At 45.1% G+C, this 26,936-nt stretch overlaps 1 protein-coding gene across 11 annotated transcripts in view; it reads right to left on the reverse strand.

Moving 5' to 3' along the window:
• Window positions 1-953: 953 nt before the first annotated feature.
• Set2 (SET domain containing 2) overlaps window positions 954-26,936 on the reverse strand; it is a 95,556-nt gene continuing 69,573 nt past the window's right edge. For 6 of the 11 annotated variants that reach the window (XM_084595092.1, XM_084595098.1, XM_084595099.1 and 3 more), the window contains 16 exons: window positions 21,717-21,842; window positions 21,363-21,473; window positions 21,023-21,252; window positions 19,610-19,805; window positions 18,718-18,901; window positions 18,266-18,392; window positions 17,610-17,818; window positions 16,628-16,858; window positions 12,837-13,036; window positions 11,884-12,273; window positions 11,075-11,305; window positions 8,336-8,499; window positions 6,855-6,936; window positions 5,697-5,738; window positions 3,352-3,531; window positions 954-2,494 (listed from right to left, as the gene is read on the reverse strand). In XM_084595092.1, coding sequence (XP_084451218.1) covers window positions 2,327-2,494; window positions 3,352-3,531; window positions 5,697-5,738; window positions 6,855-6,936; window positions 8,336-8,499; window positions 11,075-11,305; window positions 11,884-12,273; window positions 12,837-13,036; window positions 16,628-16,858; window positions 17,610-17,818; window positions 18,266-18,392; window positions 18,718-18,901; window positions 19,610-19,805; window positions 21,023-21,252; window positions 21,363-21,473; window positions 21,717-21,842 — 2,871 coding nt within the window. In that variant the 3' untranslated portion in view covers window positions 954-2,326. The remainder of the gene's footprint in view (window positions 2,495-3,351; window positions 3,532-5,696; window positions 5,739-6,854; window positions 6,937-8,335; window positions 8,500-11,074; window positions 11,306-11,883; window positions 12,274-12,836; window positions 13,037-16,627; window positions 16,859-17,609; window positions 17,819-18,265; window positions 18,393-18,717; window positions 18,902-19,609; window positions 19,806-21,022; window positions 21,253-21,362; window positions 21,474-21,716; window positions 21,843-26,936) is intronic. The other 5 variants (XM_084595101.1, XM_084595094.1, XM_084595096.1 and 2 more) reach the window with 4 other exon arrangements.

The raw sequence follows: 26,936 nt of genomic DNA on the forward strand, positions 1-26,936 counted from the left end.
CAGACAACAGGATGAGGGGGAGAGGTGCTAGGCAGTACATGCCGTAAAGGAATATGGCCGAGAGAAAGAAATGAGGATAAAAAAAATTAAACATGGCTTAGCTTTGCTATGCCTGGATATATGTAGCGAAAAGCAGCAACTACCTCGGAATCGGAAGAAGTTAATTTCTCCAGTCTTCAGCGCCATTCGTCAGCAGCTAAACTCTCCTTGGCTTCCATGTCGAGCGCGGCTTAAGTTCACTGGCGTTCAATAATTCGTTTACAGGAAACGAAAGGCGCAGCATCTGTCACTCGCGGAAGGCAAGAAGCACTGCCCGGCGGCGCTGGAGCGCACTCGTTCCCGCTTGGTCCTCATAGCTGATGGCAGATGGGTGACGTCACATCCTTGACATCACCTTAATTGAGTGACTTTACTATTTTAGTGTTTGGTACTTTCAAATTGCGCGCTAATCGCTAAACGCGTAGAATCCTGCTGTCATCCTCACGATACACAAGCGGAATAACGAGCAGTGCTTCACGACCCGTGGTGTGGCACAGTGGTACAGCACTCGGCTCGGTATCCAAGGGATGGAGGTTCGATTCCCGGATGGATACTGTTTTTTTTTAATGAGCAGGAGTCGCACACCTCTTAAGCATTGCTAGGCAACGTCGGCAAAGCTTGGTGAAGGGGCTGTGCATTTAGCCTTGGCTGTGACGTCATGGCATACGCGAAGCTCGGCTCCGACCCTCGTAGTGAAGCTTTTTGCTTCAAACACCTGTGACTCTCCTAGTGATGTCACTCGGCGAATTCGCGCATGCGCAGCTGTGGCCTAGTGAAGCTTTTCGCTTCAAAAGATTGATTTCTAGGAGTGCCCCCTCTTCTTTAACCAGGCAAGTTAACCTTGCAGGCCATTTGGCAAAGCCACGCGTAGCACATGCCAAGGCATAAGTTGTGAAACAAGATTGCCTCGTACCAGTGGTATGAAAATGTAGCTTTATTACAAATATCATTGGAAGCATTTAAATGTGTGAGGCTTGTGCAGCTATACGTATATATGCGACTATTTACAATGCCCATCAACACTGGAGATTTCGTCACAAATACATCTGTCTTCTTCATGGAAATGTTTGGATTTTTAATGTTATTAGCATTTCCACACCGAGCGTCAGAATTACAGACCGTACACCACCGCCAGAGAGAATAACAGCGAGCGATGAAATGTGAGAGTCATGCATGATCAATAAGTTGCTCTGTATCACATTCACTGCCGATAAATAAGAGGGAAAAAGTGAACGATTTATATACAAAAACTGAGGACCACTTAGCATGCAAAACCTGTTCAAATAGTGCCAACGCTGTACAGGGAGGAGCACATTTTCATCAATCTCCAGAGTAAAATGAACTAATTACAAGATGGACTTTTCACTCTACTTCCAATACACTCAACATTTTTACCACCATGCAAGAACAGCCATTACAATGCATGTTACATATCCTCTCCGGAATCGCAAGGCAAAACTTGTAACAAAATGAAATGTATGGGCACTTTGCATGAACATAGTTCACATCTTGAAAAAGTAAATTGGAGAGAGCAAAGTGTACACCTTGAGTCTATGCAGGTTCAAGCAGCAGCATTTGAAACTAAAGAGGGAAAAAAAAACAAAAACAAATCATGAACAAAAGTGACATCCACAGGGCAGTTCAACAATGATGTGGCAGTTGGTACAAAAGCCAACTACGGGCCTGATCTCCCAAATAAGGGGAGTGAGGTCTCTCTCGTGTGCATGTGAGGATGGCTTGGAGCCGCTACTACTTTTCGCTCTGTTAGGAGCTTTGTTTCCGCTTTGGTACCAGGTGCACCCTGTCCACAGAGCGCAAATCTGTCTCCCCAACTATGTTAGCAGATAACCTGCCCCTATTGTGGTCTAACCCCAAGACCTTCTGGCAGCACAACAGAGACAGCATATGCAACGAGTCTGTGGGCCAGCAGCACAGGTGTAAGCCATGCAGTGCGCCTGTCTCCTCAAGAGTGGTACTGCAGTGGTCGGAACATGCAGTACCCATTACCGGTGATAAGGCATAACTATGGGGGCTAGGCAACCCTACGCACAGATGGCTAACAGTGCAACCTCGCTGGTCCACCGTGCATCTTGTGACAATGGCCTGGCACAAAGCTCTCTTTTCCCCCAAGGGTGGTTGGTGGTGGTGGTGCTGCCTGGCAGTCAGTGGTCCCTAAGATACTAGGCCTGGCAATGATGCTGCTGCGCTGATGACTGATGGCAGCGTTCTTCGTGTCCAGCCAGTCTTGGCTCGTCGTCGCTTGTGGATTGCAGCTGCTTCAATCACTCTACTCGTCCTTGGGGGAGACTGCCTTGTCCTTCCGGTAGACTGGCCCGTATTTGGCCATGTACTTCTGGATGAACTCTTTTGCCTTGTGCTTCACATTTTCGTTGCACTCCAGGTCTTCGACATTCTTGCAGTGCTTCAGCTCCTTGGCCATCACGAAGTGCGTCAGCTGGACAGAGAAAACAAACATCGTTGCAGCTGTTTGGCATTACTGCGCACACACAAGTGGGAGGCTAGCCCTGCTAATAACAGCCAGGAAGTGTACAAGCGTTGGTTATTGGTTAGACACGCTGGATGGGCCAAGACGGATGGCTGCAAACATCGGCTGAAAGCTAGCACTAATCCAGTCTCCTTGCTATGCCATATTTCAGCACCTCATGTTAGCGACTAAAGCAGTCCTGAAGGATGTTTATGGGCATGCCCTGATGTAGGGGTTCTCAAATTTATTTTGCCTCAAGGAATTCTAACGGCTATCAATATGTTGTAAAGGTTGTACAGGTGCAAGTAGTGCTCGTGATGTTGCGAAAGCAGTGCTGCTTGCAGAAGCAACTGAGATCATAAAAATGGCAAACCTTTAAACTGATCTGCACAATTATGAAGTTCCACATGGGTGGCAATGTTGGTGGGAATTACCAGCACATGAAGGAAAGGCTGCAGCAGAAGGTTTGGAAGAATAATCCAGCAAGAAACATTTTTGCTATGCTTTTATCATTTGCTGCCAAGTGCGGTCTACTAAGTCTACTCCATGCATGGAGTGCATGGAGCTCTCTCTTAATGCGAGGCTTTAGTATATTTATTTTGCTCGTGTCAACTTGGGCAATATAACTCATGGTCTTCCTGACTAGCCAGCCTCTGGCAGGTGATGGCGAGAAGGTAGCAACAATGTTAATTACATATACCATTTACCAGGGTAAACTATGCCAAACTAGTGTTTTCTCAAATTATAGTACTAGATTTGGCCATGTTAAACCCCTGCAAAGTTTCTGTTCAGTAGGACATCGAAAAAAAGTCTCCACATAAGTTCACCTTGCGGGCAAGGTGCTTGAAGTCTTCCGTGCTTTGAATTCGGCCCAGTTTGCAGTCTGGCTTCCGGAAGGGGTTCAGGCAGTGCACAATGTGTGAAGAAATCTTGGACCGAAACAGCTCCTTGATCTTTTTTGCGACTTCCGAGGTATCTGCAGCTACTGTCACGGCTTTCTTCTTGCTCTGGAGACAACACATAGGCACCAATGAACTTAGCAAAGGTTGTGTTTGAAACAAGTCCTTATGAACATGCTCTACATCATCAGGCACTATTTAGAAACCCATGAGGAAAAAATTTCCATAATGGCATTCTTTTTAAGGAGCATGTCAGGCTCCCCTAACAACTAAGTAGAAAATCTTTTTTTTTCCGTCCTTATACAGCATAAACACTTCAAAGTGTTTATGCTGTAAAACGAGCAAACAAAAATTAACACTTGGTTTGGAACAACACAGAGTCACTGATTCAAAGAAAACGGACCCGGCTTTCATTTTGAATGCCCAATTTGTACAGAGCACAATTTGACAGTGCTCAGACCGCATCCACGTACAGTCGACGTCACCCTTGTGTAGAGCGCTTGGCAGACACAAGTCCCGGTAAATAAGGCCAGATATTGCCGCAGCTGGTAGGCTCTTGCGGCAACACTCGAGTGAAAGTGGTGCCACAGATAGCCTCAACCAAGGTAGACCCTATCATCTAGTCCAGAAGTCTGGAGCTGGAGTCTATTTTCGACTTTTGTAGCCCGGTATATGTCTTGCTCGAGCGCTCTACACAAGGGTGATGTCGACTGTACATGGACAGAGCCTGAAGATGGTCAAAGAGGGCCTCCTTACTTGAGCCATCTGATTATATATGCGGGTTTTACTGTCGTCATCATCACCTGGACTATACACATGGAAGAGCAAAGGTCTCTCCTATATCCCTCCAATTAACCCATTTCTGTGCTAGCTGCATCTACTTTTGTTGTACTGTCAACAGTCCGCTGCTAATTTATGCTCATTTTTTTTTTTTCTCTGCACACTACACTAGACAGTATCACAAAACCAATGCCCACTCATTATATAAATGCACATACTAATACTGATTTAGAAAAAAAAAAAGACAGACGTGAATGTCCATTTCAGAGTTATGCTGACCGTGCATACCTGTTAACCATGCCGCTAAAATGTATGCTCAACATCCTATATTGCAAGCAAAGTAAAAATTTAAAATATGTCCAGTTATATTTACCATCCTTGTCTGTCGCCTGTTAAGCGTGCCCAATGTGTGCAGCTGCAAGTAATGCTTAACTAACACAAAATAGGATTCACCAATGATAGCTGTGGTTATAAAACCAACTCCGAACTGCAGGCTTGTGAGAGAGAGCCTACTGCCAACCGCCACAACAGACTTCAGCTCTTCTGTAAAGCAACCCTGAACAATGTACTGTATTTACCCGAATGTAATGTGAGCGTAGACTCTATGGGACACATTAATGCATGCCACATTAATGCATTAAGGAGAAAGAGAGAAAAAAAAAAAACTAAACATGAATGTAACATGAGGAGCAAGGCCACAGTATGTGGAAAGATGGTAAACAACTCACACTTTAAAGTGCCCTTCCAGTATCAAGAGAGGCGGCACAAAAAATTACCGGGTAACACTTTCATTAAAAAAAAAAAAAAAAAAAAAAAAAAGCACTGATCCCCACCACACCATCACCACATCGACTATGCACTTGAGAGAGACCTTGTCACAAAAGTGAAACAGTGCAGAGTATGCCTCCTCAGAGTCGGTTGTTGTTCCCTGCATTTAAACGAGACTTCTCACACATGGAGCTATTAAACTGCACGGCAGCAATACCTTGAAGTCATCGACAAGTGTGTTAGTTACCACGATACCAAGGAAAGGCAGCGCAAGTGCCTTTTCATGTAAAACAGTATCCTATGTCTTTGGGACGATATGCCATCTTCCGCGGTGAAAACTTACTTCCCGACTGTCTACTATTCCCATCCCATACATGAATGCACTGTGCTGGTTACCTTACATGAACATTTGTGACTCAGTACATGTAATGGTTGATAAATGTAGCATTCTAACTACTACCCCCCCTCACCCCCCCCCCCTTCCTGTTTCCAGAAGCTGGGGGCTGACCTGCAGAATTTATCGACAGTACAACAGTAAGAGTCCAAATGTGCACTGTAGAGGGCAACTTTTAAGTCCTATTTTATAAAAGAAGAAGAAGAAAAAAAAGAAAAAAATCTCGCACTACACTTGAGTAAATACAGCAATAAATTAAAAAAATAAAAAGGAGCATGCCATGCAAGAAAGAGCATTCACGCGAGTAGTGCGTGCACTAGATGATACTGACCGCTGATCTCTTCGACCTTCTGCCGCCTACTGTGCTGTTCACCTGATGGGCAATGCACATGCAGAAGTGAGAGAGCCATCAGAAACAAACAAAAAACGCACAGCAACACATGAAAAAAAAAACAAACAAACGAAGCTGGGCACACCACGGGTAAAAATAGAAAAACCAAGTCCAGCACCACAAATAACAAAGAGCCTGCTACTGGATGCTGCAAGGCGTGCAGTAGGCATGCATTGCCCCTGTTCACCCATGCACGTGGGCATCAGGAAAAAAAAAAATACGTCAGGGATTATATATAAAAAAAGTGCGAAGATGGCATGGGAAATGTCATCAGCTCATAAGGAGGCTACCACTACAAGTAGTTTATTCTCTACCTCATTTAACCGCTGTAAAATGAGCAAGCACCTTAGCAAGCTGTCACGCTGGGAGGTTCGAATAACTCTCGTTCCCGACGTTGAAATAGCAGCAGTTTCGTTTTGACCAAGTTTGGTGGCCACTTCTTGCCTGTCCGTTCGAACCATTTCATATTATGCCAATAAGAGCACTTGCACAACCTCATGAAGGCCTTATAAATAAAGAGCGAAACAATTCTACCCGCTTCTGCAATGAATAAATAGTTAGTGCCCAAGTACGCTTTACTGATTGCCATCACTAGTGCATACGTTGCTATGTTGGTTAAGTTGAAAGATGTTACGCAGCCGACTAACAAAACACAGTTCGCCACAGCTTACCTTAAAAGGCTGTCACAGCACAATCTAGCACTTTTGAAAAAGGAAACTAGCAAAACTAAGCAAAATAATTCCACCATTGCGTGCTTTCGACATTCTTAAGGCAACTTTACCACAAAATATTGGAAAATTCTTTCTTTCCTGAACGAGAGCGCACTCAAGCAAGCAAAATCATCCTTGTCACACATACAGGTTGTATAACTTTTTCATACTTAATCTAGAATAACAAAATCTGGCAGAGATGGTCCAGCAGCGATATGAACCTGCCCCACAAGTTTCAATAAAACTGAGAAATGGCTCAAAAATTCTCTTTGGGGTGGTATTTAAGGATTCTTCTTCAAAAGGCAGGTATGTTGCAGCAGCATTTTCGTTAGGCTCATCGCTTGGCGTCTCACAGATGAACTCGTACAAGAAAGAAAACCACACGAACCTTTGGCTCATCATAGGTCGGCGTTTCGAGGTCCATGTCCTGGTCATTTTCATCCCACGTTGGAGGGTCCCATTGAGTTTCCCTGCAGAAACGAAGTGATCACGGGTGAACAATCCACACAGCAGGAATAAAATGCTTTGCAGCTACGGCTTCGTGCCTAAAAAAAAGCAATGGTGAAATAGAAGCCCTTATCTTCAGCCCCGTTAATTTGGAAATCTGGATAATCACAACCGCCGATGTGGTCCGAACCAATGCCTGCGCAAGTCTCAGAATGGCAAGCGATCGTCAAAGTAGCCCTCCTCAAACTTGAATTGCGTGCCGCAGCATCATAAGTAAGCAGACAGAGCAATGGCCATGCATATAACCTGTAAATGAACACTAACAGTAAAAGCTTAGCAACCAAAAGGCAATGGTGATATCCACAGGTCCCCCAGCTTGCCTCTTATGCATATAGTACTACAGACAATCTCAGATATATAGAAATCGAATATACTATCACTTACACTAAACAGTCAAAGACTTTCCTTGAACATTCTACACAATATTATAAGCACTACTTAACGCATTTATCAACTCCCGCAAACAAAACATCAGATATGACATCTGATACGCAGAATTGTGCACAGAGTTCCTGCAAGCGTTATTTGCTTTGCATGCCTTGCTGCCAAAGGCACCGCAAAAACCAACAGTGACTTAATCATATTATATATGTGTGCACTGGTAACCTGACTAGGTTTTTAAGGTCGGCAGAGGCTAGTTACAGAGCACTCTCCGTGGTGGCTTTGGCGAGAAGTGGGCTAGGCCTAACAACACCCAGCGAGCGTCATAAGGCCAGTATGACCTACCTGTCCCAGCCCCAACAGGGCCAGGATCAGCCACCCTTCACTACCTCCTTGTATTGTTGTTGTTGTGGCTGTAGGAAAAAGGAAAAGAAAATGCACGGGCTAGCCGTTGGCTCTGTAGCTGAGCCACCTCCGCTGCCTCGTGCGGACAGATGAAAAAATAAAGAAAAAGAACTGGGAGAGAAAGACGTGTGCCGCAACAACAGCAGTCGTCCACCACTGAAGCAGTGGCAGGTACAATGACTGCCTACAACAGATAAAATTCATTGGCAGGCTAGCCCCCCCAGCAAGCGGCGGTGACCTACCTGCCCCAGCCCCATCAGGGCCAGATCAGCCACCCTTCACCACCTAGAAGTCGTCATGGTGCACGTCTCTTCTCTTCGTCACATCAGTGGACGGTAGCAATTTGTTGCCGAACGTGCTCCCCTCACATTAGTTGCGCTGTTTTATTTTTTCTAGGCTGCATGTAATCTTATTCACTGCCATGTTGCACATATTATTCCCTCGCTGATAAATGAATCTTGTTCGCAATCCCCTTTGAGCGCGATATAACAGGGATGGATTGTACATATACAAATATATAAATATAAAAACATAAGAGTGCACATTCAAACGAGAGACTGGTTGGTGCCAGCATACCTAGTCTGAGCGTGATAGTAGTAGATGTTGCCTTCTTCATCCTTTGCTGTCTTCCAGTGCGGAGGCAGGCGGCCACTCTTCTTGGATGGAGCCTGTGTCTGCGGTGGGGGACTGGCCATACGCCCAGACGGCGCCTCCATGCTCTGTACTGGCGCCATAGACTGCTTGCAAAAAAAAAGCAAAGCAGAGGGGCAGCCATTCGGAAACAACTCTTCACCACCCTGCCTTGACAGCGAGCTTCCTTTCGTTCAGGGAAAAAATATCAGTGTACCTTATCCAAGACATTGGTCTCCAACAAAGTAGGAGTATACACAAAACGAATATCATTACAAGCATTAACATCAGCAGTCAGGTAATGTATCACACCACAAAAGATAAAAAATAAAGGAGACTAGGAAAAAGGCAAAGGAGCACACTGCTCTGCCTGAAGTGGCAGTTTCTTCCAAGAAAGTTGTTGCTGAGACTAATGGTGAATTCCAATTACAGAGCAGGAGCACTTCCAGAGCAACATTTCAGGGCTCTTTTCGGAGCAACTGTATTCCAAACGCAGATCCAGAAAATATACCATGTCTTCCAAATGCAGATGGGGAGCGATCATCACGCCAAGGTCGCTCCACCAATATCGGCAGAGCATCTGGAAGTTCTTTATGGGCTTCTATTTTTGTAAACCCGAAGTCATTCAATTACTGTTCTGGTTTTGAAGACTGAAAATGCTGCACCGCGACTTTGTTTTATTTGAAAAAGTGCCGCTCCTCGTTCGCCTGTGTGACCATGAATGAAATAATCACATATACTGATGATGTCAACACCATCTCGAGAAGCAGCAGGAGCAATGTCAATCCGTTGCAGTTTGAAAACGGACGACACGCGTACACGAAGCATAGGCAAGAGCAAGGAATGATGGGTTTTTTCTACGTCAGCTCGCGAGCGCCACCTACTAGCTGCAGCCGGAGCATTAGTGTTTCAAACGAAGAGTTGGGATGCATGCTCTCCGCTGGACTGAATTCACCACAACTTTTTTCCTCCCTAAAGCAAGCCTTACACTGAGCACCTAGGTAAGGTGCCCGCCAAGCTATGTAATAAACTAAGCCTGCCTCAGAGCCAGCATAAAATTCCTAAATGCTTTGAGATTTACTTCTTTTTTTCTTTTTCTCATAACAGTACCACTGGATGTATTCACGAAGAGAACAAAATATAATTAGAACCAGCTTTGAAAAGCTTGTCCAATGATGAAGATGGTTTGGTTTGCGGGGTTCAAAGACTCGGACCAAGAGACGCCATAGTGGAGGACTCCGGAAGTTTTGACCACCTAGGGTTCTTAAACGTGCACTAACATCGCACAGCACACGGACACCTTGCTTTTCGCCTCCATCGAAAGACTCCCGTCACAGCTGGGATTCGATTCCGCATCCCTGGGCACAGTAGTCGAGCGCCCTAACCACTCTCAAGGCACTTTTACAGGAGTCAGAATTAAAACTGCAGTTGGGAGCAGCTCTGAGTGCATGTGTGCAGTAAACTCCTTTTAGTCATCGCAAGAAGAGGGTGTAAAAGAATTTATCAATGAAGTCACACTACTGAAATTATCAAGGTACATACATTTTCTTTTGCAGATGCTAAATATCATTTCTTACTGTCATGTACAGCAATTCCTTGTGCTGTACATGACTTATTGATATATATAATGTGCCATTTTTTTTACGAACACCTTTTCTACAGAAAGCTTGCTCAAATGCATGCCATTGCTTTTTTGTTGGCATGAAGGAATGCACCCAGGGTAAAATTACAGTCCTGCCTATCGCAGAACTTGAGTCAAGGGCATTAAAACTGCCACTTCAAAACTCTACACACTACTAGACTAATAGATGGGTTGCAGAAACCTAGAATTCAGCTTCTCTGCAGGGCAAAAACCCCTTCACCATGGCAGCCAAACCAGTTTTGGGGGCAGAAGTTGGGTGCAGCGCAGAATACTTCTATGCCCAGCCTGATGTCATGCACAAACCCGTTGAGCAGAATTCCTTCATGTTGAGAGCCTGGAGGAGGTAGGCGCGGGGGGGAGGCGTTAGGAATGGCACTCACAAACAGAGGGGTTCTTAATCCCATAATTGCGACAAGAAGAGGGGTGCGGAAAATGGACGTGGCCATTATTGTGGCCGTCTCCTGCACTGCACCTAATTTCTGCCCCCAAAACAGGTTTGGCCGCCATGGTGAAGAGGTTTTTTCTCTGCAGAGAAGCTGACTTCTAGGTTTCTGCAACCCACCTATAGAGACTAGCATATGTTTGCTGTAAGCCCACGGCCTTACAAGTAGATGTGCATGTAGTCCTAAACAGTATTATGCGCTTTTTGCAGCCTAGCATCAAGAGCTGCAACTTGTGAAGTCACCGTATACGCCTAGCATACAAATAGCTGTGCAGACGCATACACTATACGATATACATAGGTCAGTTCTGCCTCTGATATTGAGAACAGCATCTAACAAGCACTTCTCAGAACCTATTCAGCGAGATTCTCACAACTATAGGACAACTTCAAATTTGATGTTGGTACTTTTAGAACCTCAAATGAAGCTGTTTTTTTACACGTTTAGAGACGCCCATAATTTGGAACTTGCATCAAGAAATTGGAAAAGGTTTTAAATTGCAGACAGGTACAGAAAGAGAGAGAGAGAGATTGCCACATAGAATTAACGATAATTAAAATTCTATGGATGCGTGGAGGGTGAGTAAGCAAGCAAGCTCACCTGTTCATCAGGCATGGCCTGTTGTGCAATGGGGGGCAGGTAGTACACCTGCGGATGATGCATGCCCTGCACTGGGCCTGGGGCAGGAGTGGGACCCACTGGTCCGTAGCCCGGGCCATATCCAGTGGCCACTGGCTGCGGATTGGGTGGGTAAACCGTGCTTGCAGCTATCGCTGGGGCACCCGCTGGTGCGCCAGCCACCACGGCGTAGGGCACAGGCACCGGTGCCTGCTGAAACGAGATGCAGATGCAACTACATGGACAGCGTTGCAAGAACAAACAGGTAACAGCATCCTTTCTTCCTGCATCACTACTGTCTATCTCCGTGTCCTGCAGCTACCACAAAACATTACCAAACGAATGACGTAATGAGGTAAAGACTAATACAGCTCAGGCACTGTTACGTGCATGCCTTAGCCATGCTGCAAACACAGTTAATTAATTTAGTCCGGAGGCTAAGCCAGTACAACGCACTTGATAATTTCAATTTTCATTACCACAGTGCACACTGCTTTCCTCCTACGATGCAGTAGAATCATGACAAGTACAGTGCGGAAAGTATGAGCAAACCTCAGAATAAGCGGTAACCACAAACCAGGGAGGGGCTGAATTACGCTCCGATCACATCACAGAAACGGTCACAAACTTGTCAATCAGAATCCACTCCTACTGGACGACAGGTCTGCCGGTCAGAATTGACCAATAGGAGTGCGGCTAGTCAATCAGTTTGTGACAGGTTTGAGACAGCTTTCGTGACATGATAAAAGCGTAATTCAGCACCAGGAGGACCTTCTCGTTTGCTGCATTACCTGAACGGGGGAATAGACAGGGGGAGCAGCAACAGCAGCAGGTGGAGGTAACTGAGTGGGCGACGGCAGCACCGGTGGGGTGGCAACAGCCGCTTCATAGCTGCTGGGTGGCACAACTTCCAAGCTGGTGGTGCCCACGGGCTCCCTAATGACATCAAGTTGCTGCTGGACCGGCGTCAGCAGCTCCGCAGCCTCTTCTGTGCTGTCGAGCGTGGGTGACGAAACTGGGTCTGGATTCTGGGGCGTCGCGTCTCCAGAGTCTGGCGACAGGGGCGGCGGCAGAGGAATATGCATGGGGTCTGTGAAGTAGGCGTTCTCCGGCGGCACAACAACCGGACTGGGTGGCTTGTTGGTCACGCTGCTGATGGCTGCTGCCAGAGCCTGGTAGTCCTGCTCAAAGACAAAGGTAAGATAGAAATGAGCAAAGCTCAATGCTTCGCAAATTTTGGACATCTATTTTTCAGAACACAAATTTTACAGCTAAAGCTATTAAGGCATGCTTCTTTGCTCTGCACTGTCGGCGTAACACGAAAAACAAATGAAGAGCACAGGGGGGTGACACACTCTACGTGCCATGGTAGGAGGTAGTGCCTGTTTATCTGTGGATTAGACAGGTAAGGTAACCGCTGTCCAATTCTTTTCCTTTTCTTTTTTTTGCAGGAAGCTACTCCACTCCTCTTTATTGCTTAAATATATGGTCGATAGGCTTACCAATGCCCCCTCCTTTTACACCCCCTCTGGTGTTCCCTTATAAGAGATCAGAGGTTTATAAAAGTGTAGACAGGAATTAAAATAGTAAGTCAAAACTAAAAGCTTACAAACTTCAAAACTAAACCTTACTACCAGTAATTTGAAATGACACAATAATAAGCCGCTCAAGGAGGATTTGAGAGAGAAGGGTGGGTGTTGGGCGTAATGAAGAGTGAGAAATGCTATATATGCCTGCTGCTCACAATGTTCGGAGGAAGGGGGTGGTGCTGAGGATGAGGCTCTTCTGTGGTGGCTGGAGCCATCACTGGCTGCTGTGAGGGGGGCACCATGGGCCCCACCCCCGGCGCCTGCATCAACATATGAGGTCCCCCCATCTCTGCTGGGGGCTGCTGCATGCCAGGGGGGGCTGCCACCACTGGCGGGGGCCCATTGAGCATGGCATCTGCAATAACAAGAACCGCAGATCATGTTGAAAGGGGCCACAACTCAACATACATTTAAACGAGAGGAACGACACAGACGGGAACAAGTGCACAGAAGGTCTCGGTTCTTGACGACATAAAATAGAAGGGGACAAAATAGCAAAGCGGACAAGTATGAGCTGCATACTAGATAATTTGCCCCGTTTCCTTCTTTACCTTCCTCATATTTTTACAGGCTGCACGGTGACCACGTGAAAGAGGAAATGAACTCGCCACGGACAGCGAGTGTGTATTTTCATTTCCATTCCAGTCCTGTACCAATATGCCTGCATCAACATTCTGACGCTCTCCGCATGTCTTTCTGCAGCTCTTCAGCTTTATTCTGCTCCCGTTTACTTACCGACAGTAGTCATTAATTGGATTAGAAATTGTTCACAAGGAGGTGGCAGCACTTCTGTTATTCCGAGTTCTAAATTTAGAACATAAAAATTTGGAAAAAGAATATTTCGAGCAAAGAATAAAGATAACTAGATTTCATTGCAATTTTGTCCCTGTTACCACGTAATTATGATTAGCTCATGTTAAAATATGCATACATGCATAAAACGAAGAGGATGCAAGCAAAGAGACCCAAAAAGAAAGTATGGATCGCAATTAGAAATCAGTGGCACCTTAACACTTTCCTGCCCGCGCCTATTCCCATCGATAGCCCGCTATCAATGGTTTCACGATTCGATTTTTCCCACTTTCGAAGCTCTCCTTGACAAGTGGCGTCATCCAGTGGGAAATAGAGGAACCCTTCTTTCAGCTTTGCTTTGGTTTTATTTTTTTGCCGTGCTGCGCCCGTCCAGGTGGTCTCCGGATTCAGGTGATCAGCGCTCCTTGTTTACATCATGGCATCGATGTCGTACGCTCCTGCTGCGTGGAAACGGCGGGTTTCTGCGGAAGTTGTCACATTGAAGAGCTTGTTTTTGGATGCGAACAGCAGCAGTGATGACTTTGAAGATGAATTCAGCTTTTCAGACTTCAGCATTGGCAGAATGCCATGCCCCGATAAATTTTGCTTTCGCTCATGAAAAGCTCCGCTTTTGCTGCGCGCTGATCGGAAGAGATCACTGTTCTGAAGGTCACAACTGTTACCTGCAGGGTGACAACGTCTTTTGGGCAGTATTACTTCCTGCCGACAGCGCAGGGAGTCGTGTTTTCCGCTAGAGGACAGCCGGGGGTCGACCTTTACTACTGTTTTCTTTCCTAATTCAGCAAATACTTTACACAGAAAGCTAGAATATGCTGCAATGTTGTGTTGGTCCCTGTTATAAAAAACATATATTTTGAAAATTTTTAGTGTTTTATCTGTGTCAAGAAACTTTGATGCTTTCGTGTGTGTGTGTTTTTTTTCCACCACAATTTTTTGCTGATATTTTGTTTCATCACTTACTCAATAAATACGTTGACTGTCACTAATACCATTGTGAAGAGGAATTCCTCCTCTACAATCTGATATAGACACTTCTGTACCAAGCAAGTTCTTTTAAAGAAAAAGAAAATATTAATGACACCACCCAAAAAACCACCCCTTTTCCCGCAGACAGGAAAGTGCTAAACACACACGCTCTGCCATTAATCCGAATACAGCAGGCGAAGAGAAATGAACCAAACTAAATTTTAGTAGCACTAATCATTATAAAGAAAAATGTAGAGGCTATCAATTTGATTGATGTGGAGGGAATGTGAATGCACACACCTTTTAGACATCGCTCATGAAGTAATGAAAAACACATAGAGGTCATGACATGTTCGTCCAATATATCAAAGTTTTGTGGCTTAGTTTGGTTTATGAGGTTTAACGTCCCAAAGCGACTCAGGCTATCAGAAATGCCTTAGTGGAGGGCTCCTGAAATTTCGACCACCTGGGGTTATTTAACACGCACTGACATCACACAGCACACTGATGTCTTGCTTTTTGCCTTCATCGAAAGTCGCGGCCGAAATTCAATCGCATGTCCCTGGGCACAGTAGTCGAGTGCCCTAACCATTGCACTATCACAATGGTACATATGAAAGTTTTGTATGCTGGTAGATAACATTGGACCTTATTATTTCATTTCAGGAGTCCGTGCTTCCTGGACGCAGTCTTTACTCTGAAGTAAGTGACTGAAGTTGAGACTGCGAACCTCCTCCCACTGATAGCGGTCACCATGTCTGCTTTGGTGATATCACAGACAGACACTAGCCACCACATCACCTGCTATGCCGGCTCCAAAAAGCTGCCGACACACTGCACAAACTGTGTTCGCATTTGCTTGCAAACCCCCGACCTTTGTCCTTGCAAACCTTCTCCTGTATTGAGCATATTCGCGGAAACAGCACACAGACCAGCACAGACTGTTGTGAAACGCAATGTAGTTCTTGCCCCACATCTGTTCCAAATTTGTTGCTTAAAAATGATGCTTTTCGAGGATCAACGACCCGCATAGTGAGAGTTTCGGTGCAGTGCCCGGTATCAGGTGTTCTTGCAAGCCAGCTGTGCTGCTAATGCCTCTTCGAAATTAACCGTATCTTTCTTTTACAGTGAGACAGTGGAGTTGACAGCAAGGCAGATTCATAAGTGGACCATTTACTGTAATGCGTTGATACCATCCACTGTGGCTTTGATGGCTCCGAGTGGCCTGGCCAGCTCGCGTGTTTCTCGTGCACTCGAGTATTCAGGCGTATCTTCCGTCCACACACGCCACAATTTCCTTGGTTAATAGTGCTGAGGTCCAAAAGTTCTGTCTGCGGCTACCTTGACTTGGTCCACCACATAGGCTAATCGCAGTTTTGTGTAACCGTGGTTGATACTGCTTGTGCATAAAAAACAAGCAGAAAATGATGCGTTATGCGGGGAAATAGGTATATGTGTTCCGCGACTGCTCCAGTTGGCCAGGCTAGCAAGCTGTTAATGAAGAAACTAAATAAATAAAAAAATACTAATTTAAAATTTATCTGCAGTTCTGATGGAGCTGAAGCTTTAAGTTTTAGTAGCTTGGTACATCAGGAATGAGTTGCAATGAACACTTGATGTTCCAAAACTGGTGTCCTGATTCCTTTAAGGTTTAGCTTTGTTTACTACGTTTAAAGTCCTAAAGTGACTCAGGCTATGAAGGATGCCATAGTGGAGGGCTCCGGAAATTTCGACCACTAGAATTCTTTAATTTGCACTGACGTTTCACAGCACACGGGCGCCTTTGCTTTTCATCGCCATAAAAAAAAAAAACGGCCACTGCCGCCAGGATTCAATCCCTCGTCCTTGGGTTCAGCAGTCCAGTGCCCTAACCGGTGAGCCACTGTGGCGGGGTAATTGTTTTAGGAGGACAAGCTCACTGCAAGAAGGCAATCCTGCTTCGCCGCTGAAGGCGATACAGCGAATAAACTGCGCCCCAATTTTAATAGCGCTATTATTGTGCTTACAGAGCACTAGTAATAGATTTAGATCTCTTATGACTGAAGACAGCTTCTCCCAAAGCACCATCCACAGAAGCTCTCATACCAGCCCCAACTCCAGCGGCTCATGCCAAGTGAGCTGCGATCGGCGCTCACACGTGCAGTTGGGTGTCTTTAAAAGGACTCACTGTGCTGAAGAACGTATTCCTGCGGAGGGGGTGGCTGCTGAGGGGGTGGTATGGGTGCCCCCGTCTGGGGATCGTAGTAAGCCACCGCAGGCTGAGGTGGCGGGGTCCCATACATAGCCGCTGCCGTGGCGGGGTCGTAGACATACATGGCCTGCTGCTGCTGCTGCAGAGGTGGCACCGGTTGCCCAGGCACCATAGGAGCTCCTGCCATTGGTGCAGTGGGACAGCCACCTGCACAAACAAACAAACAAAACAAAAAAACGTGTAAAGAGCCTTCCGCCTCAATGCTACAAAACAGGCACTGCCACACAGCAATATGAAACCAACCTCAAGAAACAGCAACAAAATGTAATAGCAGAAGCTTGCCAATCACGTGAGTCTGAGCAGGTGGCCAGGTAATAGATAGCAAAGAGGCATTACCGATGCACTACCAGCAACCCAATGAAGTAGATTATAAGCACTGCTGTTAATCAAAGAAGCAATAGAGATACGATTCTGTCACCAGTAATATTGGAAGGGTAAATATTTGGGCTTGTTGGTACATGATCGAAGGGAACAAAATGTAGCGCACCAAGACAAGGACAAAGAAAGAAGACACACATAGCGCTGTGTGTGTCTTCTTTCTCTGTCCTTGTCTTGGTGCGCTACATTTTGTTCCCTTAATATTGGAAGTTTCTATTTCGAACCTCTAGCATCCTGTGAGTCTTTGAGACAGAAGGTGATTTTATGCCACAATTTCACACAGACTTTCGTACAGGACAGGACTGTAAAAAAACTAAATCTTGGTGTTTTTCGAAAGAAAAACTAATGCATTGGCTTCCTGCAGGAATAGCCATAACATTCAAGTGCAAATATATTTGTTTTGAATAAAATCAACAAGTAGTGCCCGTAAAAGAAAAGAGTCAACAGAATAATGGACAGAAATCGGGGCAGGGCAATAAATGTGCAGGACTGAGCGAAGAAGGCAACAGGAGGAGCTCACCCTGCACGGGCACCATTCCGGGTGGTCCCAGGAAGCCCTGTGGAGGAGGGGGTGCAGCAGGCACCACGATGCTCGGCTGCTGCGCCGGTGACGGGGACACCATGAACTGCCGCCGAAGGGCCTCCTCCTGGTCTCTCTGCTGCACTTCGAGTGCAAACAGCTGACGGCGCTCTTCCTTGCTCAACTTGGGCGGAGTGGGCAGCAGCGTCCTGCAAAAAGGGGCGACGCCATCCGCTGGAAACACACGCACGGACTGTCCCTGTTCGATCCAACCCAAAGAAGCCTGCCTGCTGCCAACACTGGGGCTAATGCATGCCATCGCCTCACATTGCAGCAACGAGAAGAATGTCCCTAAACTTGTGGTTTTGAAATGCAAGAAATACATATAAAAAACACCACCTTAACCTTTATCATAACAAGCTCTTACTGGACGCTTCAAGCATATTTCTGCTTTACCAGATTAGCATCACCCTGGCGTCAACAAATGAACGCAGTCAAGAGCCGCCCGTGTCCAGCTACAGGTCGGGCAATAGAGACAGCCTACAAAAATTTGTCCAAGTTTATGGCTTGGTTTCCATCACTCTTCCTGAGTGCCAAAAAGAGGGAGAAAATGCATGCAGATGACGCAAGTAGGTTATTGCTAAAACACAACTCACTTCCTAGGCTTGGAGTCGCTGCCGGTGCCAGAGCGCCGGTGGTCGGAGGATCGGTGGTAAGACTTCCTGTCATCCCTTCGCTCTGGTGAAGCAGAATACCGCCTCCGATCGGATGACCGTTCGTGGTCTGCAGGAAGCGTCAGACAAGGATGAGCCAAGGTGATGGCATTTGCAGCATTCCATGGCAGAGTTATAATCAACTAGGCATACACGGTCCCACTGCACCCTCTGCGAGACTTATGTACAAGGCTGGTAGTAGTAGCCTCTCTAATGACAATTTGCCGGTACATACACCGATCTAACAGGAAGATCAAGCTGCCCATGCACAAAGACAGGTTGCAAGCAGAGTTTAAAAACAATGATCAGCGATACCACTGCCCTTAAAGAAAACTGCTGGCTGCAAACCACACCGACAAGAAAGATCACACGCGAACATCCCGAAAACAGCTCACCCCTGTCCCTGCGATCTCGATTGCTGGATGATGGAGGGCTGCGTCGTCGAGATCCTGAGTCCCTGCTACTGAAAGATGATTCTCGGCTCTTTTGCTGACGATTGCGCTCTCGTTCTCGCCTGTCCGCCTCGCGCTCGTCTTCACGACGTTTTTGCTGCTCTAAGCGAGGGATCCGGAAGACTTCCTGCAGCACGCAGCGTAAAAAGTAGCACAGTCAGAAGGACTGTCTTGAAGAACAAGAACAAGGAAAAGAAAAACAAACAAAACAAAAGACTATGACGAAGAGCTAATCTGCACGAGGTACTCGGCAGGTTCCTGTGCTGCTCTAAATTTATTTACGCAGACTATGTCATTTACAACATAACCCTAACAGCTGCCTGTTTAAACATAAGTATGACTAATTCCTTATCTTTCACTTTAATGCAAAGCAGCTAGGCATGCTTTCTATCCAATTAATAAATAGTAAGTGCGTTTTTATCTTATTTCCATTTAAAACATGACATTTAACCAAGGTTTAATTTAGCCACGCACCGCAACTGGTTAAAAATGTTGCTTCACAGTAAACAGAAATGGCTTGTCACGGCTGCAGAGTCCAAACTACGGCTGCTTTCTAAATCTTCCCGACGTGCTTTTCACACTGGAATGTACATCCCAGTCAGACTTATTGCACATGTGATTATGTTTGTCTTATTTGGCACTTAAAACACATTTCAAGACGTATTTCAGCAGAAGATAAGTAATTAAACATTAATACGCTAAAATTTTATCACAAAAGATTCCAAGCCAGAGAGAAAAAGTATAAATAATTCAGGCTTGGATTACACTGAGTTGTCCATGAGTTGACTGCAGACATAAAAAGGGGGGAGCACACATCAGCGAGGTAATCGCAAACCTTCAGTGAGCTCCAAGAGTCCAAGAGTGTGGATGCAAGATCAGAAAGCTCCTTGGCCATTTTGCCGCTGCTCTCATCCTTGGGGCCATCGCTAGGCGTCGAGTCCCCGTTCTCAACCAGGTTTGTAGAGTCCGGGGAACAGACCACAGACCCAGTCAATGAGCGCTGACCAGGCGCCGACGCTGGTGTTTGACTACTGAATAAAAACAGGCGAAAAGAAAGGGAATGACACACACTTTTTACTAAAGTGCCAAGTGAAACAAAACCGCTGTTAAAATTACGAACATACTGGCTGCTTATACAAAAGAAATGACAGACAAGTATAATGTGAATCACAGAAATAGATCCAAGCATAGATTTGATGCAATAGTCAAAACAATGCCAAATTGTTTGATGCTCATAAAAGACTTACTGTCAAGGCCAACAAATATACACCACTCTCAGCAACAAAAGAGATGCGTGCCGTTATTTACAAACCATGCTTGTTGTTCTGAGCATTTGGGTGAATGCTCCTAGGGTATCTTACACCGTAATCCACTTTGTGGACTAAAAAGTGCTCCTTGCCAGACTGCAAAGAACGTTTTTCACAGCTGACACCCAACCTGGATGCAAGTATCAACCATGACTCGGCTACTGGCTAATGTGGCTACACAAACAGTTATTTGCTCTCACAAATTATAAACTCAAAATATATGGCAACATGTGTGCTACGGCACAGATTGCCATCCAATATTTGCATGCATTCATATCGTGGAGTCACTGCTGCTCGTGTACCCTGTCACTGCATAAGCATCCATCAGCCATTTGAGGCACATGAAAACAGGGACAGGCTCAGGTTCCAGTCATAAAAATTCCAATTTTCGAACTGAGAGAAAACAGGTTCTGATTTTAGGCTTAACTATTATGGCAGTGAACAGTTGTCTTTGCTCCAGTAGCTTTCACCGACATGCACCAACTAGCCCAACAAGAAGTTCCTCTAAACTCTGCTAGGCTCATGACTGGTGACGAAACGTACGTGGGTACAGCAAGAAATAACAGATTCTGCAAGCCTCCTAGTGTGTTTCTTACAAACAGGTACTAATAGAAGAAACAAAGTTTGCCATTCCAATATGAGAAAGTGACGCACAACCCTGGAGTTTTTGCCATATATAAGCAGTAAAATTATGCGGGTTTATCAGATTAGCAAGTTTGCAGGAATTAGGTGGGTCGCATGAGGCCCAGGAGCGGCTTGACTGGAGGGCTATGGAAAAGGCCTTTGTCTAGCAGTGGGCGCAGTCAGACTGAAGATGATGATAAGCACTTCAGAAAGACTCATCTATTGCAAAAGAATAGGACGTCTGCAGGACCTACAAGTAGACTTCACAGCAAATTTTGAGCACATAGAAAGACCAAACTGCCAAGGCTTGCACTTACCCCGAGCTCTCTGAGCCATCGCTGTCAGCCTCCTCGCTGGCCACCTTGGGCTGCTTCTCCGATGGTGGTAGGGTGCCAGATTCCACAGCAGCCCCCGCAGAGGCAGCTGTTCTAACAGAGATGCCTTGCTCGGCCAACTGAGATGCCCAGCGGTGCACGACCGACATCACCTTGCTGTCCTTCACCATCGTCTTGTTGGGGATGGGCAGCTGGCGCAGCACCGTCAGGATCTGCACAGAGGTCGTTAGCACTCAATGGTCACAACAACAGTATGCCGTGAAAACCACAAGACGACAGAGCTCAGGCACATCCGACTCAATGTTTGCAACTCGTTCATTACCTCTGCCTTGAGGGCAAGCTCGTTGTCGGGAATGTCTGCCATCCAACTCCACAGAAGAGAGAGACCATGGTAGTCCAGGAACAGGCGAAGGCAGGCTGTCTCCGTTGTGTTCTGTGCAAAGAGATGCGAATTTTTCAGAAGAAGCAAATGTCACTCATAAGAAAGATAGACTGTTGAAAGAGACAAAAAATAAACTTTGTCTATATGTACTCCTCTGCATCAACACCTTCAAACAAACAGTCCGCAATAGCAAAGGCCATTCTGGGGCCCAGTAACTGGTGCTAAATCACGCTTGCATTGTTGCAATGTGACAATGTGACGCTTGCAATGTGACAAGAACAAAGAAGTACACACCCTAATGATGTTGAGGAGCCTTCGCCGGGTGTCGATGTCCTCTCCTCGAACCATAAGCCGGGCAAGAAGAAGTGTATGTTCTCGGTTCTTCAATCCACCACTTAATTTTTCAATCTCTTCTTCCATCTGGCAAAGAAGAAGAAGAAAAAAAAGCATAAATAGAAGTAACAGCTTGGCTCTCTCTTTCACAAAGGAGGAAAATATTTTGTACAGTAGTCATACATGTGCAAATGGCTGCTCTCCCAAAAGTAGCCACAACCCACCCACTAAAAAGCAAAGCTGGCTTGCTAGTTCAAACCAAATAAATACTTCAGCAGAGATAATGAACCCTACTTTCTCAAATGCAATGCTACGAGTATAACACGAGGGGGAGTCGCTTCCGGTAAAGGAAAAGAAAAAATTGATTAAAGAGACAGAGCACTGGAATTTAGGCATCATATTTTTTTTTCAATGCAATGGAAAGATTGCCATCTAAAGTGCTCGGTACCTGAGCGGTTTTGGTAGAAATGGTGTAGAACGTTTTTACCCAGAATTTTTTAATTAGAGCATGTGCCCATTTTTATGCAGTCCGATGCTGGAAACCATAAGCAGTGACCCCGATAATTTCTGGTGGTCGACAATAAAAGAGGTGAAAAAAAAAAAAAAAAAGAAAACAACAACAACAACAACAACAACAACAACTAAATTTTGCCTAGCAGACAATAGTTAATTTTTAGTGCAGAGTAGCGTCCACTGGAGTTTCCTCATCAAATGCAGTTACGGTGCTCTAACATACGCCTAGTCAGTTAAAAGTTTTAGTGGGCTCTGTCACTGCTTCACCCAAGGAACTCAAGACACTGTTGAGCTGAAAGCATACCAATCGCGATGCGAAATGAGCGGTGGATTTTATTTAAGGGTACACTGGACAGAGCGCAAAATATAATAAATTATGACAAGCACTCCTAGGAGAAAAACAAACGGTGTGCATTTATGAAAACCAATGATATACCCGAGATGTGGTCACGTGGGGTACTACGGTAAGTAACAGTGTTTCTCCGCAGGATGTCTCCTCAGCAGTTTTCATGCCATTTTCAATAGCAAATTAAAGCTATAGAGCCTCATGGTAGAAAAGAGCTTGCCATTTATAACATGATCTTACAGGCCAGTGTTTTGTCCTTTTAAAGCACAAGCTCAACAAAATGAAGATGGTATGCGAAAATGTGATCAGATTATTTGGTGGGCAATCACTGTCGCAACTTATTACAAATCTGCAACATTATCTCGGAAGATGCAGACGAAACGTAAATAGTGCCTTCGCGCTGAACAATATTGCCGCATGTTTGAGAATACCCTGAAACTAAAACTAGCTACCCTTCTTTCCAATGTAAAAAAAAAAAAAAAGGGGGGGGGGGGGGGGGAAATAAAAATAGACCCTAGTTGACTTCCGCTCACAATGCCGGTGCTGGATTTCAGGAGAGGAGGATTTTAACAGCCTCGCGTTAAAATGACACGATAGGAAATGAAGGATGGAACACCTTAATTAGCATGGTGTACAATATATGCCCTGCTATGATAGCAGGATAAAGCATTATGATAACCTAAGTGTTAAGACACATGCAATATATTAAATAGTAGCCTTATACACCTGACGACACGATCATATAAGCATATCAAAGTGCGGAAATTCCAAAGTAGCCACTGTACCAGTAGGTGTACAACTGAAGATTAGGTTCTTAAAGGCACCCAAAGTTGACCAAAGCATGTCACAAGACAAAGGTAGAAATGAAATGATGCTGCCCTATGGTGAACAAATCAAACACTGTAATGCTGAATACATGAAGACTTATAATTTTAATAAGGCAGCCAAACTCTCACAAAATATGCTGGAGCAACTTCTTGTGATGAAACTGTTCCACTGTCAGTGCATCTCACGATATGCTTGCATCTTTGTAAAATACGACACACGTGTAACTGTGCTAAAAAATTCCTGCTTTTGAATACCGATCGATGATGTCTGTTATTCAGTTAATATTTCATAAGAAAACTAAAGTCTGAGAATTTTAAAATATTTGAAAATTCTGGAATATTTATCGGCAAATGAACAACGTCTCAGCAAATTGTGTTGTGTTGTGTCGTGTTGGTTTTTATGGCGCATAGGCATCTAAGGTTACCATGCACCAAACACAAGGTCGAGTGGGCTGTGTTAATGCTTTTCAATACATAAGTAATTAAGTTTGTGCAGAATGTTTCCATTTTTCAAGAAATCGAAGACACAAAAAATTTCAACAAGGGCATTTTTCTCCTAGCAAAAGACTTGGATGTAGTGGTATGTGCTCATTACAGAAATGTGTGAAATGATTTTTCGTTATCTCCTCAAATTTCACGCATATTGTCAGCTCATCACCACATGTTTCACATGTAGGTTTTTCTTGCTTGAAAGGAACGAAGTTGTGTGTAAGATGTGTAGTCCAATACGGAGATGATATGGAATTACTTCAAAAAAGTGCTCTTCATGACCGGATGAGCAATCTTGGATGGTTGGCTAGACCAAGCGTAGTTCGTTGTTCTCATTATACCATGAAGCCTGTCATTTAGTTTTTAGTTTGTTCTGTATGAACTTTGTGTTTATTTTTCAAGAGGCATATGAATGCATTTTATTTCAGCGTTACGAACATGTGCGGCCCATTAGTCTGCTTTCTCATTTCCACTGATTCCCATGTGGCGGCCAGTCACACAACGATGCTGCTAGGGTTGAATGTCCAGCTAAATTCCATGGCTGGTTTCTTACATATCCCATATGATGGGAACAAGATGGCCAACCACAATTTGACAGCACATGGTTTCCTTGTATAGTGCTCATGTAACAGTTTAACACCCATATTAATGGCACTCATATCCTTCCGTCTTCACACCTCTAATTAAAAGCATGAGCGACACCATCTCATTTTATTCAGCTAGGATATGCAAGAAAACCCACTCGTGGAATTTCGCAATGGGCTCTCAAAGGTGGACAGAAGTGGTTTATCACCGGCAGGTAATGTATGTAAAATTCCCACCACACAGAGCATGTTGCATTGTAACCTGTGCACCTAAGAGGTGTGCATAATGCACGCCCGATGATGATAGGATGCCTCCAATCAATACAAAACCCTGAGGCATGGCTGCACAGTTTGATTCTAATGTTTTAATGAGAAAACATTAGAAGCACCATTAAGGCAAAAATCCAACTACCGCACGATCGCGCTTATTTCGCATGCTAGCAAGGTGATGTTGAAAATCCTCCAAGGTAGGCTGCAGCAGTATGTGGATCAGGAGCTTCCGGACGTGCAAGCTGGGTTTCGCAAGGGCAGAGGAACTAGAGACCAAATTGCTAACCTTCGCTGGATCATGGAAAAAGCAAGAGAGTTCCAGAAACCCATCTACTTCTGCTTTATTGATTATGCGAAAGCGTGACTGCGTAGATCACAGCAGATTGTGGCAAGCTCTCCAAGAGATGGGAGTTCCAATTCACCTCATCTGTATCCTCAGGAGCCCGTATGAAGGGCAGGAGGCCACAGTCAGAACTGGGCATGGTCTTACTGATTGGTTTCTGATCGAGAAAGGAGTGAGGCAAGGAAGGCTGCATACTGTCGCCCTGCCTATTTAACCTATATGCAGAGTGCATCATAAGGAAGGCCGGTCTGGACGAGTCTTCAGCTGGAGTGAAGATTGCTGGAAAACGTATCAACAACCTTAGATATGCGGATGATACCACTTTAATGGCAGAAAGTGAAGTGGAACTCAAGAGACTTCTGATGCGCGTACAAGAAGAGAGCGAGAAGTTTGGGCTTAAACTGAACATTAAAAAGACAAAGATTATGGCGTCTTGCCCTATCAAGTCCTGGAGCATCAATGGACAAGAAGTGGAAGCTGTGACAGATTTTCTGTTCTTGGGCTCCAAGATTACCTCGGAAGGAGACTGCAGCCATGAAATTAGGAGACGCCTGCTTCTGGGAAAGAGAGCAATGGTTAGCCTTGACCGCCTAGTAAAGAGCAGAGACATTAGTCTGCCAACCAAGATCCGTATAACTCGTGCTATGGTCTTTCCAGTTGTGATGTATGGATGCGAGAGTTGGACTGTGAAAAAGGCTGACCGCCGAAGAATTGACGCTTTTGAATTGTGGTGCTGGCGAAGACTCTTGAGAGTTCCTTGGACTGCCAGAAGATCAAACCAGTCGATATTGTCGACCATAAACCCTGACTGCTCATTGGAGGGTCAAATTCTAAAGTTAAAGCTCAGCTACTTTGGTCATCTGATGAGAAGAGAGGAGTCGCTGGAGAAAGATTTGATGTTGGGAAAGGTTGAGGGTCGCCGGAGAAGGGGTAGGCAGCGAACGCGATGGTTAGATGGCATCCTCGAGGCACTGCAGATGAAGTTATGTGATGTTAGGAAGATAGTGAGAGACCGGAAAGCGTGGCGTGACATGGTCCATAGGGTCACGAAGAGTCGGACACGACTGAACGACTGAACTGAACTGAACTGAAGGCAAAAATTGTTCATCATGTGCTGAAAGCCTTTGCCACTTGCCCCGGTGGACAGGTGGCAAAACGGAGAGAGGGAAGTCTCCCTTTTGTAGTAGGGGATACTGAAGAGACAAAAGGCTAAAGACTTGCATATAATGAAAGACTTGGATACTATTATGAAAAAACCCTGAGTATTACTGAAGTAACAAGACATGACAAACAAAAGCCTTTTTAATGTGCTATTCATTACTATACTAGAGGCAGACTAAAAAAGGCTGATTTTTTCTCTTTTCCTTTGCATTAATCAAACTCATTGCCCCCCAATTTTTTTTATTTTTTTTTTTTCCTGGCTGGGACAGAGGGACTGAGGCACCATGTTCAGAAGACCTTTAGATAATTTGGGGCAGCTCTAAAGATCCCTTGAAATTTGCAGTAATGCGGTACCTATTATGCCACTTTTAGCTACCAGTTGTGCTGAGGTGTGGATTTCATTTAGTTATTTATTTCACGTGACCACACTACAGGTGTAATGCTATAGCCATTATGCTGAAAATTCCAAGCAGCATACATGTCTGGACATGCGACATATATTTTTTGAATGGTGCGCAGTCAGCCTAGTCTTGCCCGCTGCAATTTCAAAAACCATGTACTAATTGTAAACGATAAGGGTAACAAAATACACCTATTTATCACCCTATGAAAACTTTGCGCCAGGCACAGTGAGCTCTTGTCGATACG

The sequence above is a fragment of the Amblyomma maculatum genome, chromosome 2 (genome assembly GCF_055883805.1).
Source record: "Amblyomma maculatum isolate TAMU_Amacu chromosome 2, ASM5588380v1, whole genome shotgun sequence".
Taxonomy (NCBI): domain Eukaryota; kingdom Metazoa; phylum Arthropoda; class Arachnida; order Ixodida; family Ixodidae; genus Amblyomma; species Amblyomma maculatum.